The sequence below is a fragment of the Nannobrachium achirus genome (assembly GCF_963921795.1).
Source record: "Nannobrachium achirus genome assembly, chromosome: 16".
Classification (NCBI taxonomy): Eukaryota; Metazoa; Chordata; class Actinopteri; order Myctophiformes; family Myctophidae; genus Nannobrachium; species Nannobrachium achirus.
In genome coordinates, this window is record NC_137823.1 from 54,329,771 (window position 1) to 54,345,615 (window position 15,845).

The following is a 15,845-nucleotide window of genomic DNA, read 5'->3' on the forward strand; positions in this document are numbered from 1 at the left end:
GAACCATGCTGTTCCTGTGTGGATCAAGTGATCACATTAGAATGTTTTTCAAGTGTATCCAACAACAACAACAACAACAGTATAAAAGGTTGCTGGTACACTCAACACTATTGACTTTATTGACATAGTAGCAATTTGCTCTTATGTTATATTATATTATCATTATGTTGTATTATTATTATTATTATAACCTAAGAGCAAAATGGATGCTGCGTGCGTAAGGCATAAAGTGCATAATGTCTGGCTAGTTAGAAAACATTGGAGGCGCAAGAAGTGTCGTTAAGACATTGGGCAAGGCAACATGGTTTTCCTGAAGTTAGTTTTCCTAAGTATGCTGAAGCCTTGACAAACTTTACACCTGTATTAAATAATAGCCAATGAGCTTTATCTATCTATCTATTAAATCCAAAGCAGCAAAAAAATAGGCACCAGGAAAGCCTACATTCGTGTTGGCCTAGCCCTAGCGGTTAAGTTGCATTCCACATAATAGGCTCTGATGCAGCCCGACAGCGAGCTGCAGGTTCGATCCCCGAGCCTGACGACCTTAGCTGCGTGTTGCTCTCCTCTCTCCCTGTTTCTTGTCACTCTACATACACTGTATCCAAAATAAGGCACAAAAGCGAAAACCCCAAAAATATAAGATTGAAAAAGGTAACATTTGTATTATTATGTTATCTGTTGGATACAACATCTTTGTCACTACGGAAAACCAAAGCTGTAATCCTGACAGTGTTATGGCGCCATGGTCAAACCACCAGGCTTCACATGACCGCCATTTAAACCTTCCTATTAATGCTCCAGCACGGACTTTGAGCATACATTTGCATTAGGACTTTAACCACTTTCAACCTGGCGTCCATATTTTTGGCATGTCCTTATAGGCAAATAAATATCTTTTCCAAAAATAAAAAGCAGATCTACAAGCCCACAACACATTGCGATGCAAGGCCTTGTCAGCTTGTAGATCTGCTACCGTACATTTGCTATTTGTCGTACGGTTAAATATACAGGGCTGAGGGCTTACAGTAAAGTGGTTAAACGGCAGGTAGTGTTCATTTCGTCTACTAAATCTATGACGAAAAATGTTCGTTGACTTCCTTTTTTTACTGACGAAAACAAAATAAAAACTAAGCCACGATGACAACACTAAGAATATATATGTTGACAATTTCGTCAAAACATTTTAACTAGACTAAAATGTTAGGGTGTGGACTACTGGAGAAGAGATCCAGTAGAACTAATACGTCATTTTATGTTTGGTTCCGCTGGGTGTTGCGCTCTGAAAATAGCAGATATGCAAGCTTACACAAGTTACAAGCTCGAGCTTGCAGATGGGCAGGCATTTGAAAATAGACGATCTACAAGCTTGTAGATCTGCTATTTTCAGCACGCAACCAAGTGTGAAATCCAGCATTACAACGGAATCAAAGCCCGCCAAAATACATTTTCGCCAATGCAGATTTAGTCGACTAAAACCAGACTAAAAGTAAAACATTTCAGATGACTGAAAATACGACTGACACTACATTCATTTATTTTCAAAACCAAATCAAAATGTGCTGTCAAAATGAACGCTGGCTCCAGGCCGGCCTGCAGTCCTGTAACCCTACGCTATATACAGTATACACAGGGCCAGGGCTATGTGCCTTTAAGTAGTTACTTGGCGGGCTGCAGAGGGGTACGATGGGATACGCTTGGTGCGGTGTTTACTTCTGGTTCAGGTAGAGAAGAGCGTGGGCACACATTTTACAAGCAGTGATATATTTTATTTGTCGACGAGTGATACTGAAGTTAGAAACCTGGCTGTTCACATGTTTACTTGGAATATATTTTGTAATACCCATTTAGGCCTAGGATTTACTGCTTTAACTATTGAAAAAATAGCAGATATACAAGCTCACAGCACGGCACCGAGTGCCGCGCTGCGAGCCGGTGCCGTGCTGCGAGCTTGTAGATCTGCTATTTTTAAAAAATCGTGAAAATTAGAATTTGGACCCCATTCTATTTAGTGTCTTTTGAATTCTTCTAAGGTTTTTTGAAGAACCTATGTTTCTATGTCAGCAATCTGGCTGGCCATCGTCAAAGAAAAGGTCCTTTTCACTTAAATGGAGCTCAGTTAGTCTGTTCTTGAGAGACTGCTACAGTATGTCAGTGGTTCTCAAACCTTTTCATGTGAAGGACCCCCAAAATGATTTTTATTTGGCCAAGGACCCCCATTCAACATATTTAGGTCCAGGGACCACCCAGAAGCAAAATTTGAGTTACAAACGTTCGCTTTGAAAATACACATTTTTACGACTTTTTCAAAAAATAGCAGATCTACAAGCTCGCAGAGCGGCACCGTGAGCTTGTATATCTGCTATTTTTCACTGGTTAGAGCATTCAATAATTCTAGGCCTAAATGGGTTAAATCACCAGTTCTCCAGCACGGACTCCTTACTTATTTCAGCATAGAACAAGTTAAGGATTACTCTGCAACGAAGAGGAGGAAGGTGGTTATTAGTCCTCTTGCATTCAGTGGGAAGGACAACTCATTTGACATTTAGTGTTACTTATTTACCAGCGTTTTCCTTCCTTCACCTGCGTGACCGCTGGACTGTGAGCGGCAGAGTGCTGCCAGAGGGCCAATAAATCCCTCGTTAGCAACCAGCAACAGGATGCAATTCAGGAAACTAATGGCAGTTAGTAGCACAATGGCAGCACCTGGGACTGCGTGCGCCGCTGATGGGGACGTGAGAGGGTCAGCGCAGAATCAGAGAGCTGATTTTGGCCCGTTATTTTTTCTCATATCCGCTACTACTACGATTTTATCCATTTATTTATAGAGTATAAATAAAAACATGAGGCCAGGTCAACACACGGGTGTCCAAGATTTTTACGGCGTGTGGCTCTGCGGCATTTCCTAACCGTCTAGAACAATTGGTTCTAAAGCTTTGCAGGCCACGACCCCACAAAATAATCATATTTGTACTGGAGACCCCCCACCCTGACAAGCACTTGGAATGTAGGAGCTTGTAGATCTGCCATTTTCCCCCAATACTTGCCTCTTTCTAATTTAGCTATAATTTATTATTTGACAATTTGGCCAATGTTTGACCAGTTTTTATAGTATAGTTTGTTGATGCAGTAATGGTCTTTCACTTTTCTTTCTCATAAAAGGTCTTAAACGCCCTTGAATAGTCACACCACTGTCATCTTGTGGGGACCCCCCTGGGGGTCCTGGCCCACAGGTTGAGAACCAATGGTCTAGAAGAGGGTCTGTGTGTCAAGAGCTAATCCAGGACTTTGCGTTATCCTTTTAGCTCAAATGTCTGACTTGCGCTGTTTATATTTCTGTCTAATGGAGTATTCAATCAATCAAAGTCGCACTCATGAAGTCTGAAATCCGCATTTGAACCACGCTGTTCCCGTGTGGATCAAGTGATCCACACATCATTAGATTTTTTTTTTTCAAGTGTACCCAACAACCACAGTATAAAATGTTGCTGGTAAACTCAACACTATTGACTTTATTGACATGTTATCAATTTGCTCCCATGTTATAACATAAGAGCAAAATGGATGCTGCGTGCATAAAGACCATGTGAGTAGGAATATATTTATTGAAACAAGTGCGTACGCCAGGGCAGGAATTTCAGGGAGGCCATGGCCATCGTTGCCCCTCAGTTTGGCCTTGTGCCCCTCAAACCAATGGCATGACCTGAGGCCACAGTCGCCTTAATGCCCCAGCTGACTGTAACACTTTCTCCTCTGTCTCTTTATTGTCAATATGTAGACAGTTGACACCGGTGTCTCTTTCAATCTTGTCATGTAGACACCAGCGTCTTTTTTTGAGATTCTGAGTCTCCATTTTTAAACCAATCCAGTGACTTTGATTGGTGCAGGGCTGAGCATGGATCAGATTGTAAATACCATAATTTATCTATTTTACTGACAGATTAGGTTATCGTCCCTAACCCTTACATTCAACAAATTCTTTCAATGGACTAACATCTTGTTTTATTTGATGGCCTTCCTGCCCTGGCATTTGTGCCCTCAAGAAATGGACAACACAAAAGGCCAAGTGGCCTTGCCACTAAAATTTACGAAATTCCACGCCTGGCGCGCGCACATGCACACACACGCACGCACACTCACACTCACACACAGGAGGAATAAGCAAAGTCGCTCATAACTACACACAAACACAAGATCGGTCTCCTACCTCGTGTTTGAAGGAGATCAATTTCTTTGGTTAGACAGTCGATGTCGATCTGCAGTATCCTGTTTTTACATCGCAACTGCTGCATCTCCTCAATCTGAGAGAGAGAGAATGAAACAGGATCATAATCAACTGTTTGTTTGAGAACAAAAGGAAGGTCCCTACTCAGGCCAAGGACCCCTTAGTGGAGAGAGAGATGAAGCATGGACCCCCAACAACCCGTTCATAGATTCCATATAGTTTCATCGTTTGACAGCACAATCGTTTTTTTGGATTCATGTCAATTTGTGTTTTCAGATATTTAACCACTTGAAGCGTCGATACTTAATATAGTTGACCTTTCACTTAGTCTGCTGCTGTTTTTTCCCTCTACACCAAACCTATTTGCCGAAAATAGCCGATCTACAAGCTTGTAGATCTGCTATTTTTGGCTAAAGTTCTCAGAATATGGATACTAGGGTTCAAGTTGATAACCCATTCAGGCCGGGAACACATTTCGCTGTTTGGGAGGGGCTTACAGTACATGTACAGTATGTAGCAACATATTTGTTTTGTAGGCTAATTTCTGATTTAGCCCTATTCTATAGGTTTAATATAAAAAAGGATTGGAAGATTTGGAGGACACCATGTAATAACTCTGAGGACCCCCTAGGGGTCCCGGACCCCCTGTTGAAGACCCCTGCCCTAAAGCTAAATCAAATGGGTTTAGATCTGAACCTGTAGATCTGAACCTGACGGGAATCTCCAGACGTAAAAACGGACGATGATCAGACAAAAGGAAATGCATACATGTAATTCAGTGAGACCAGAAGTAGGACTAAAGCGTGTATCGAAACAGCATCCCGATTCCAACAATGGAAGCTTGTGATTGGCTGAACCGGAGGTAGGGAGCGCTCCGTTGTATTCGCCTGGGACGTGCGGCGTTGCCGAGAGCTCAGGTTATAGGTAATATAATAGGCCTACATGAGATGTTTCATAACATATAACACAAGAAATAATCATAAACATTATATATTTATAAGGTCAAGTATTATACTTAATAATTGGGACTTACAAGAAGTTAAGAACCATTATCATAGTTATAATAATAGGCCTACAGTAGTTTAGGCATTTTGTCCTTTGCTATTTGACTATTTTTACTAATAAAAGACACTTCATAGTGAATTAGTGATTATAATAAATAGCCTATGTCATGATTGTTGTTATAGCTATCAGATTGTGTTTATAATATAACGCTGGCGCGCCTCCGTCATCTCCACTGAAAACAAGCGCTCCCTTCCCTTGTTCCATTGTTGGAACCGGGATGCTGTTTTGATTCACGCAGGACTAAAACATTCCCACCGTTAATTAATGACATCAAACATTATGAAATTCTGAGTTGGATTACCAAATCAGATTGAAATATGCCTTCATTCACTATGGGAGGATATTGTAAAAAGAAAAAGTATGAGAGAAGTTAATTTAAAGGTTTACTGTGTGTGATACGAAGCTGTAGGTGGCTGCATCATGAGGTGTGCTGACCTAACAGATGCCTGGATTCAATAAATAACACCAGCCCACAGAGCTACTGAGCTCAGTAGCCAATTAGCCTTCTGCTGCCCCGCTCTCCCCTCTGTTGACTGAAACACTAATAGCCAACAAAACCAGCTGATTCAACAAAAACTAAAGAGCAACACTTCATTTGGCCCTCCGACGATTTCAACAAACCTGCAGCTGTGAGCTTAATGTAAACACGGTTTGAAATGCATAAGAAAAGACGTGTGGTTTCTTGTTTCTCTTTCGCCTCGCGGTCGTCATTGTTTCCCTGCACGTAGGTGAAAAATCCGCCACGCCGCTCCAAACTAAATTGTAACGTGACCCTGGCACTCTAATAGTGCTGTCTGTGTCTATGTAGGTGCATGGTCTAAAAATATGGAACATTTATCCTTTAAATAAATTGTAAACAAACCCTAATGTGACCTACTCTCTGCAGCAGGAGTGCTGATGTTCCATAAGGGGATATCTCTCTCCACAGAGGTTCTAATACACATACGAGCCAAGGCAATGTGAGCCAGATAATATCATTTTCTTCCGTCTTCTGCTTTGTATTTGTCAATGAGTGACTTTGCCTGTTTGCAATTATGGATAACAAGAGTCAGAAAACATGTCTGAACGTTGAATGTTTGCACGTCGGATTCCTAGTCGCAAATAAAGCTGTTGATCAAATTGTGTGCGATTTTAAAAGGGGGAAAACGGTATATAAAACTAGTAAGACGCCTCAGGGCGACAAACAGAGAGACGTTGTGGACATCAGGGATATGGACAGCAGGGATCTCCATATATGGGCATAAAAGGGATTTGTTCCCCTGGCATCAAAGGGATCTCCATATATGGGCATAAAAAGGGATTTGTTCCCCCTAGCATCACAGGGATCTCTCTAACAGGGCATCATTAACTAGATCATTAACATTGATGACATCAGGGAACTCCATATATGGGCATAAAAGGTTTTCTGTTAGTGTGACATCACAGTGACATCATGACGACACATTTTTACGGTCTATAGGTTTGCCTCTGTGTACACGTCTACATGGAGACAAGATACAACGTTTCTCATGGTAATAAATAAAACTACTCCAGTGAAATTAAGAGTTATGGTTCCTACACATTTTTCCAGGCCGTTTGCAGACCTTATTTCTGATATTCAAAACCCTTGCGGTGAATTCATGCTCATCAAGCTGTCACTGCACGGAGATCACTTGATGTTCCCGTAAGGAGGAGAAGAGGCTCACCGAAGGAATTTGGGAGGCGGAGTTGGATCTCTCGAGCCGTCGCCTGGTGAGGCCATTCTCCATCTCGTTGACTTCCTCCTTTAGCTTCTCCAGCTTCCTCTTCTTCAGCTCCAGCTCGTGCCAGAGCCGATCCATGCGGGCTTTCTGGTGCACCAGCAAGGCTGGATGGAGACAAAGAGGCACGCACACACACACACACACACACACAAACATACACACACACACAAACGATACAGTCAACCATTGTTTTGTCTCTGTTCTGCATTCATTCAGCAGTGAAACATTGGCACTGGCAGGCAGCACTGCTACACAAAAAATAAGAAGATAATTTGCCATTATTTTTCTTGCTCCACCATCACCACAATGAGACAAAGTCTCTTAACCCATTTAGGCCTAGGATTATTGACTGCTTTAACTATTGAAAAATAGCAGATCTACAAGCTCACAGCGCGGCACCGAGTGCCGCGCTGCGAGCTTGTAGATCTGCTATTTTTAAAAAATCACGATTTTAATTTGCAAGTCTTTGAATATATCTACTTAAAAGCGAACATTTGTAACTCAACTATTTACTTCTGGGTGGTCCCTGGGACAACATATTTTGAGATGGGGGTCCGTGGCCAAATACCTGTAATTTTGGGGGTCCTTGACATGAAAAGGTTTGAGAACAGCATGATTTAGAGGAAGGATTTAGAAGTCGGGTCAAAGATCGGGTCAAAGATATTCAAAGACTTGCACACATTTTCACGCACTCGGTGCCGCGCTGTGAGCTTGTATATCTGCTATTTTTCAATAGTTAAAGCATAAAATAATGGTTAAAGTGGTTCAAATCTAACGCGACTTGGGCGCGTTCCAGGTATTTGAGAGTTAAACAGAAACAGTTTAAGTGCAAAAGAAGGGTCTAAACAGGAAAGGACGTGTGTAACTGAGAGACCTTCACACAACAATACTGAAAAACATTCAATTCAAAGGAGAAATGAGTGGCACATTGCCGCAGGTGCGGTGACAGACTTATCAGATAACCCAAACGCTAATGGCCGCACGGAGCAATCAAACCAGTTCTGAGTCATTATTATCCTCTGTGTGAAAGCAACTCTGTGCGGAGAAGGAAAGGGGAACTATATCAGGCTCACGCAGATTCCTCACCGCCTCCTATCGGCCCTCATTTCAACACCTATTGTGGTCGTGTGGAGGAGCTGAAATTGATCGCAGTTAAGCAGGTTTGCTTGAGGCAAATTCTGGTCTAGTACATAGCGTATATATAGTACAGGATACTATGGATACACATAAATGTACAGATGTGTACAAGTCTGTACAGTACCTGTATGCCATAATTCTTGTGTGTGTTGACAGGTAATAACGCCCCCGACACACACACACACACACACTTGTGCAGTGTGCACACGCAAACACACTCACACTCGCACGTGTTAACCAGATGAACCCAAGTGTCCCTATTATGGGGGTGAACATTCGGCGAAAAAATAGCCAATCTAAATCTATCTGGTAGATTTGGAGGGGGGAAAAAGGACCGGACCAACTATAGTTGGTCCGGTCCTTTTTCAGTCAACTAAGTATATAGGAGCAGTTAATCAACAAAAAACAGCATCCCCCATGTGCACTAGCCAAACAGATGGCATTTTATTGTATTATTTATTTTTGCCACATGGGTTGTTGAAGCGTTTATGCAATAAGGGAAAAGACATACGTTCGATCCCAGCAGCCAGTTAACTCAGTCGGTGCCATATTTAAAGTGGGATGACCTCTTATATTGCCGGTTTGCCAACAAAGGGTTAAAAAAATAGTGTGCACGCTGGTGCACACATTCGTGCACAGATCATGCACTATGCATGTGCATGCTTTTCACAGCTTTCAAACAAAAAAATCCGCTTGGAAATCCGTTCAGGCATTCAGGAGAAAGGAGCCCTTATGTTTTCTTCAAATGTAAACAAACATGGCTGCCATGTTTGAAAGATGGGGTTGGTATGGGGGTTAAACATGCAATTTCGCGATCGCGATCATGCCTAGTACACTGTTGGAGGTCCAAAAATCTTTTTTTCAAAATTTTTTTTTTAAATTTTTTTTTTATTATTTTTTTTATTTTATTTTTTAAAAAAGACATTCAGAAGACGTCTGGCAGGGAGGTCCATAGTGAAAAAGACGTTTTAAAGACGTTTTTATCATAGAAACTTCTTTTTTGGCAGGGTATGAGTTAATGTGTCTATCAAGAGCTGTGTGTTCATGGAATAAAGCAAAAATAAAATCTCATGAATGATTCATGATTCATTGTGAATACAATCACAGTCCTAATCTGTGATTTGTGAAAGCATGACATTACAGGTTCTTAAACAATTATTGACGCAGCCTAACAATAATGTAGACTAACTATGTTTAGGTATTATCGTTGAAATTGCAGATTAAGGCTTTAACCTTTGCCTTTATGGAAAGTTCCGAGACCATCAGGGTTTATGGAAGATGCTTCTCTGAACATGTATTCTATTGCTAGTTTGGCCACTTCAAATACACTTTCATCTTAAAATAACTAATAACCCAAAATAATCGATTGTAGATATCGGCTGTTTTCAGTGCGCGACGTGCTTCAAAATGACTCAAATCAGTGGATGGCGACTGAGAACTTTAATTGATGCGTGTCCCTTGGCAAGACACCTTGAGCGCCTACACCTGCTCCCTAAGTGCACGCCTGCCTGGCTAGTGGCTATAAATTAGGGGTGGGCGATATGGAAAAATACAATATCACGATATTTTCCCAAGCTGTATCACGATACACGATTTTATCACGATTCTTTTTCACATTGGTTTTTATGGTTGTTTTTCAAGGTACTTGACACAAACTAGACTCTCTGGGTTCCTTTTGGGAGGTCTAAATTGAACTTTACAACTATGTAACTCTGACAGTATACTGTCAGAGTTACGTGGAGAACTTGACATTTTAAAGTTTGAGAACTTCTGATTTAGACCAAAATGCAGGTTTAAATTGAATTCTGCAATGAACCTCTGTATTAACAGGATTTTTTACAAGGCTCCCTCAATTGTATCATGATATATACGATACGTCTAAAAAGGCATATCGTGGAGGAGACATTGTATCGTCTCAACGATAATTATCACCATATCGCCCAGCGCCCACCCCTATGTGTGTCCCTTGGCAAGACACCTTGAGCGCCTACACCTGCTCCCTCAGTGCACGTCTGCCTGGCTGGTGGCTATATTCCTACAGTGTAAATATGCTCCTCCAGCACTGCAGTCCAGGCCCTACCCACTCTGCTCTGCCTGCTGTGTCATGTGAGACAGAACGGTCTTGCGCAAGACAGATAACAATGGAATGAATTCCAAAACCTAACAGACAGTTAAGCAAATTATGGGAAACATGCAGCCTGGCTACAAGATTATGTAGTGTAGCTAGCTACCTGCAGTACATGCCTGATAGCACCATCCTCTCTACTCCTTTCATGGATCACTGCACTGTTGTTTTTGACAGCAAATTTTTATTTAGTTTTAGTCATAGTCTTTTGAATAAAATGTCATTTAGTTTTAGTCATAATTTAGTCACCTGAAAAGTTTTTGTTTTAGTCTAGTATTAGACTACTAAATATCATAACATTTTAGGCGACTAAATCTACAGTTGATTTAGTCAACTAAAATGTATTTTGATACATGCCTTGATGGCATTGTAATGGTAATTTTACAATTGGTTGCATGCTGAAAATAGCAGATCTACAAGCTCACAGCTTTTTCAGCACACACACCGGAGAGCAACCAAACATAAAATGACTCTTCTCCACCAGTCCCTCCCCAACATTTTAGTCTAGTTTTTATTTTGTTGACAAAATTGTTTTAATTAAGTTTTCGTCAGTGAAAAAAACGCAGTCGACAAACATTTTTTGTCATAGTTTTAGTCGACAAAATCAACACTGATCACTACACTGTCCTGTGTCTATAGAATCACCCTAAAAAAATGTCTTAATACATAAATATAAAACATTTGACTAAATTGCATATTATGTTTGTTCAATTCACGCTGGTAATTTATTTTGACATAAGTTCAGATAATGGAACAATGGACCTTATCATTCCTAATTAAAGCGTCAAGAATTGTACTGTAATTGAAGTGATGAAGATCTATCCACATTTCCATCCAAAATAAATGTGTTTTGCACTTAAGCTCTGGCAAGTTGCAAGATTGATCTCATCGTGCCCGGGGACTTTCGTGGAGGCAAATTGAATTGTCATGGGTCAATTCCACCACACCGAATTGAGACGAATCAGCAAAGCGTTTCACATTTTGTGCTTTGGCAAATGCCACAATGTTTGTTGTCAATGTCAATAAAGCCCCTGTGGAGTGAAATTAAACTGATGAGGGTTGGCAGAAGTAGGCCACAGGGAGAAGCCTCGCATGGCAGTAGTCAGTGTAGCGTTGAGAGGGCCACAGCCAGTGACTCACAATGTAATGCAGTCAAAAGTCCAAAAAAGGAAACGCCACTGTGCTAAGATGAGTTTGAGTCACGCTAACAGAATACGGCCCCTTCCTTCTTAAAGGCTGCCGGTGCAAACACAGCATTTACTCACTCCCCCAGTCATCTCCACGTCCCTCCCTGAGCGAGTCACCTTAGCTTTTATCTCCCCCAGTGGGATTAGTATGCAGCGGAGCAGCGTTTCAGCGTTGACTGAAGTTTTAATGACAGCGAGTATACACAGTTTGGCCGAAGAAATGCTTTATGGCCAATATTATGGAAACCAACTTTGAAAATGACATAAAGCGTGCTTTATAGTAAAATTACTTTCTTGGCAGGACGCTGTGGAAAAAGCATTTAAGGCCAACTTGCTGGTAGACAAAAATGTATACCGTTATTTATTGTAACAACCGAGCGTCTCTGAAAAGGGCCTATGCAGCCTCTTAAAGCATTGTGCTGTGGAAGATCGGAGAGGAAGTGGACTCTTCAGCCACTTGACATTTGCTAAACAACCAATAGTCTGTGAAGCAGACAGTAAAAACCCAGATGTTTGATGCCGTTTTTTGAAGATGATTCGTAGCGTAAACATTTATTTTTGAGGGGGGTGGGGGAGCAATTTGTCGGTGTTCCAAGTTTACGACAACTAGTCGTTATCTGGAGTAGGTTTGGCCAGGCGCCAGGCAGGCATGCCACAGTTGTTGATCTGTGAAAATGGCATTAAGATAGGATGGCAAATGCCAGACACTTTGCAATGCCACGGCTGCTACCTCACATGTGAAACATTTAGATAAACCACGAGTCACCAAAGCTGGTAAATGAATCACCTGCTTTCAAAACAAAACCATTTGCCAACAAAGGATCATTATTTATTCTCATGTGCACCAAGTAAAAACTAATTTAACACCCGTGGATCTAAACATAGGGACTTCAATAGGGTTGCAACTATTGCTTATTTTATTCTTGATTTTTTTTATTACCTTTTTGATTAATCAAAATGACTAAGAAAATGGGTTTCTTAATATTTTTTTTAAACAACGCAAAACAATTTGAATAGATTTTTTACAATCAACAAAATAGATTAGTCTGATTAACCACTTAAGCCCTATTACTATTACAACGGTGTTGTGCAAAATTGCTGACCTAGCCTGCAAAGTGTTGCGAAAAATATATATGTATATCTCTGCCCCCCAAAAGTGATTATTGTATTTAAATCAATGATATTTTATAACTGATTACATCAATTAGTTCAATTAAATGTTGCACCCATAGACTTCAGTACTGAGCAACATTGTTGATTTCGTCGACTAAAACTATGACGAAAAATGTTTGTCGACTGCGTTTTCTTCACTGACGAAAACGAAATAAAAACAAAATAAAAACTAAGCTGTGATGACTAAAACTAAGACTAAATATAATGACAATTTCGTCAAAAAAAATTAAACTAGACTAAAATGTTAGGGAGGGACTAGTGGAGAAGAGAGTCATTTTATGTTTGGTTGCTCTCAGGTGTTGCGTGCTGAAAATAGCAGATCTACAAGCTCACAACGCGTCGCAGCGTGACGCGGTGTGAGCTTGTAGATCGGCTATATTCAGCACGCAAACCAAGTGTAAAATCAGTCATTATGATGCCATCAAGGTCTGCCAAAATACAATTACAGTTGACTAAATCAACAGTGGATTTAGTCGACTAAAATCTTATGATATTTAGTCGACTAAAATTAGACTAAAACTAAAACTGTTCAGGTGACTAAATTATGACTAAAACTAAAATAAATTTTATTCAAAAGACTATGACTAAAACTAAATCAAAATTTGCTGTCAAAACAACACTGCTGAGCAACATATTTGTGATACACAGTGGGCCTCACCTTGCGTGTAGGCGGCGTCGTCTGAACCCATGCTGAGCCTGCGGGGCTCACTGGGCCGCTCCCTCTGCGCCGACAGCGGATCCGAGAGCTGGAGGGGGTCCGGCTCCACAAAGTGGTGGTCCGCGGGGAGACTGAGGAGGTTGGTGGGCTCAAAGGTCGGGGACACGACTCCGGGCGACACCGCGGGGGGCTTGTTGGGCGACACGGTGATTTTGAAAGTGTACTTGGTGTTCGGCTGGGTCACGACCACCCGCGGCGAGTTCGCCGTGCCGCCGTGGCCCCCCATCGAGGCGCGAGACTTGGGCGGGTGGTGGTGGATGTAGGCCGGGCCCATGCTCACCTGGCCCCCCAAACTCCTGGCCCCAGATTGGCCTTGCATCGGAGGGTTGGCCGAGATGTAGACGGTGGGGGGGTTCCGGCCCCCGCCGCCGTCGTCGCCGGCAGAAATGTAAAACTTGGGCTGCGAGCGGGAGCCCACGGGGGCCATGGCGGCCTCGTCGGACGGCGTGGTAGCAGCGCTGGGCGGACTGGCGGAGATGTAAACGGTGGGCTGGCTGCGGCTCAGGCCTGGGCCTCCGATGGAGAGCGGGCAGCTGGGGCCCCCGGGGGCCCCCCCCGCCGAGGAGGAGGAAGACGAAGGGCAGGAGGAGGAGGAGGAGTTGGACGAGGAGGTGGAGCACGAAGAGCGCGGCCCGCTGCCCGTCCGCAGCACCGCCGTGGTGGTGGTGGAGTTGCTCCGCTGCGGAGATTCAAGTTTGATCTCGATCTGGTTCTTCCGCGGGCCAGTGGAGATGTTCTGGATGTTGTACTGGCTGAAGGAGGACATGGACGTGGGCATGACGGAGGAGGAGGAGGTGGAGGACGGCTGGCCTCCCGACGCGGCCTGGAGGAAGGAGGGCGCCTGGGGGTTGGTGGGGGAGCTGATGGGCATGTAGACGTGGGAGGTCTGGTGGCCCTGGGTCTGGTGCTGTGAGGTATGCGAAGAGGAGGACAGGGCGTGCTGGGAGCCCGACCAGGACCCGGGCAGGGACGAGGGGTGGGAGATCTGGTAGATCTGCTGCGCCGGCTGCGAGGTGGGGCTATACTGGGCCCGGCCCGCTTGCTGCTGGCTCTGCCGGCTCGTACCGGACTGGCTGACGTAAGGCCTTATGTAGATGGAGTTAGGACTGCTCAGGCCCGACTGGGGCCCGCCGTGTATGTGCAAAGAGGTGGGCGTGTTGCGGCCCGTGTTGATGTTGGGCGCCAGGGTGACGGTGATGGGGTTGAAGCGGGGCGCCTGATGCTGGCCGCCCGCGTTTTTGAGTCCGAGGAGTCCCAGGTGCTGGGGCGGCTGCGGCTTACGCGTGGGCTCCATCACACCAAAGACATTGAGGCCGGAGGGAACCTGCGCCGGGGCTGACTGGGGCTCCTGCTGGTAGAAGTCACTGTTGGCCGCCTGGCCCGTCTGGAGGGGCCCGTCGCTCAGGCTGTGGGCCAGAGTCCTGCTGCCGTTCATCCTCAGGCCGTCGCCGCCGCGCGCTGAGGCCGCATGCACATTCTGGGTCTGCAGGCCAAGGTTCAGCTGGGTCATGTGATTGCGGAGCCTGATGAACGTGGGGTCGTCCGTGAAGTTAAGGTTTCCTCCTTCGCTGTACAAGTAGCCCGGGCTCACCTGGGACAGGTACTCGCAGCAGGCGTCAAGGTTGTTGTTGTTCTGGAGGGGGAGGCGAGAGAAAGGGCACTCAGACTTCACAATACTGTGGTGTATGATAATACTGTGGTGTATGATACAGCTAGTTGTGTTACTGATGGTTAAAGTATTTTCTCATTTGGAAATGAGGTACGGTATTTAGACCATACAAGTACAACACAAACACAGTTATGGATAAACCAAACGGAAACATTGCTCAGTCAATAAACCAGCATTTACAGTACCTAAACAAAAAATATATATGATTCATGTACAAAAACAATTCACTTTTCTTTCCACACACAGATGAGAAAAAAAGATATAATATATTTATATTATTTAGGGCTGGGACTCGATAAAAGAATATATATATATATATATATATATATATATATATATATATATATATATATCTCGAATGAATTAGAATCTAAATTAATCGCATGTTTAATCCCATATAAATATTTGACCTGAGAAGCAATTTCTTTCAATTAAAATGCATTTGGTATACGAGTGAATCAATGTCTGAGTTTTTTTTTAATCTAAATTTCCCCAAGCAAAGCGGTCTGATCGGCTTCTTCTCCAATGTTGTCTGTTGGTTGGTGCACCGGTATGATCGGTACACTTGAAACCTGTCCAGTGAGAACAGTTCAGTTAATTTAATTTAAATTCATCAGTTAAAGTCCCAGCCCTAATATTTTTTCTAAAATACATTTCTGAAAAATGTATTTATTGGGGGACCTCTGTCCAAAAATAACATATTTTTGGCTAAATAAGGGGTACATCTTTTGCAGTAGGGCTAACTAGGGGTGGGCGATATGGAAAAATAAAATATCACGATATGTTTCCAAGCTGTATCACGAATCA

The 15,845-nt window shown here is 43.1% G+C and overlaps 1 protein-coding gene across 2 annotated transcripts in view; it reads right to left on the minus strand.

The window, feature by feature from the left end:
* The window catches only part of tab2 (TGF-beta activated kinase 1 (MAP3K7) binding protein 2), a 118,420-nt gene that overhangs the window by 58,176 nt on the left and 44,399 nt on the right, over positions 1-15,845 (minus strand). For both annotated transcript variants that reach the window (XR_013962882.1, XM_080745364.1), the window contains exons 3-5: positions 13,310-15,002; positions 6,973-7,133; positions 4,205-4,298 (exon numbers count right to left, since the gene is read on the minus strand). Coding sequence is in view for 1 of the 2 variants with exons in the window: in XM_080745364.1 (XP_080601490.1) it covers positions 4,205-4,298; positions 6,973-7,133; positions 13,310-15,002 (1,948 nt within the window). In the remaining variant the exon portion in view is untranslated. The remainder of the gene's footprint in view (positions 1-4,204; positions 4,299-6,972; positions 7,134-13,309; positions 15,003-15,845) is intronic.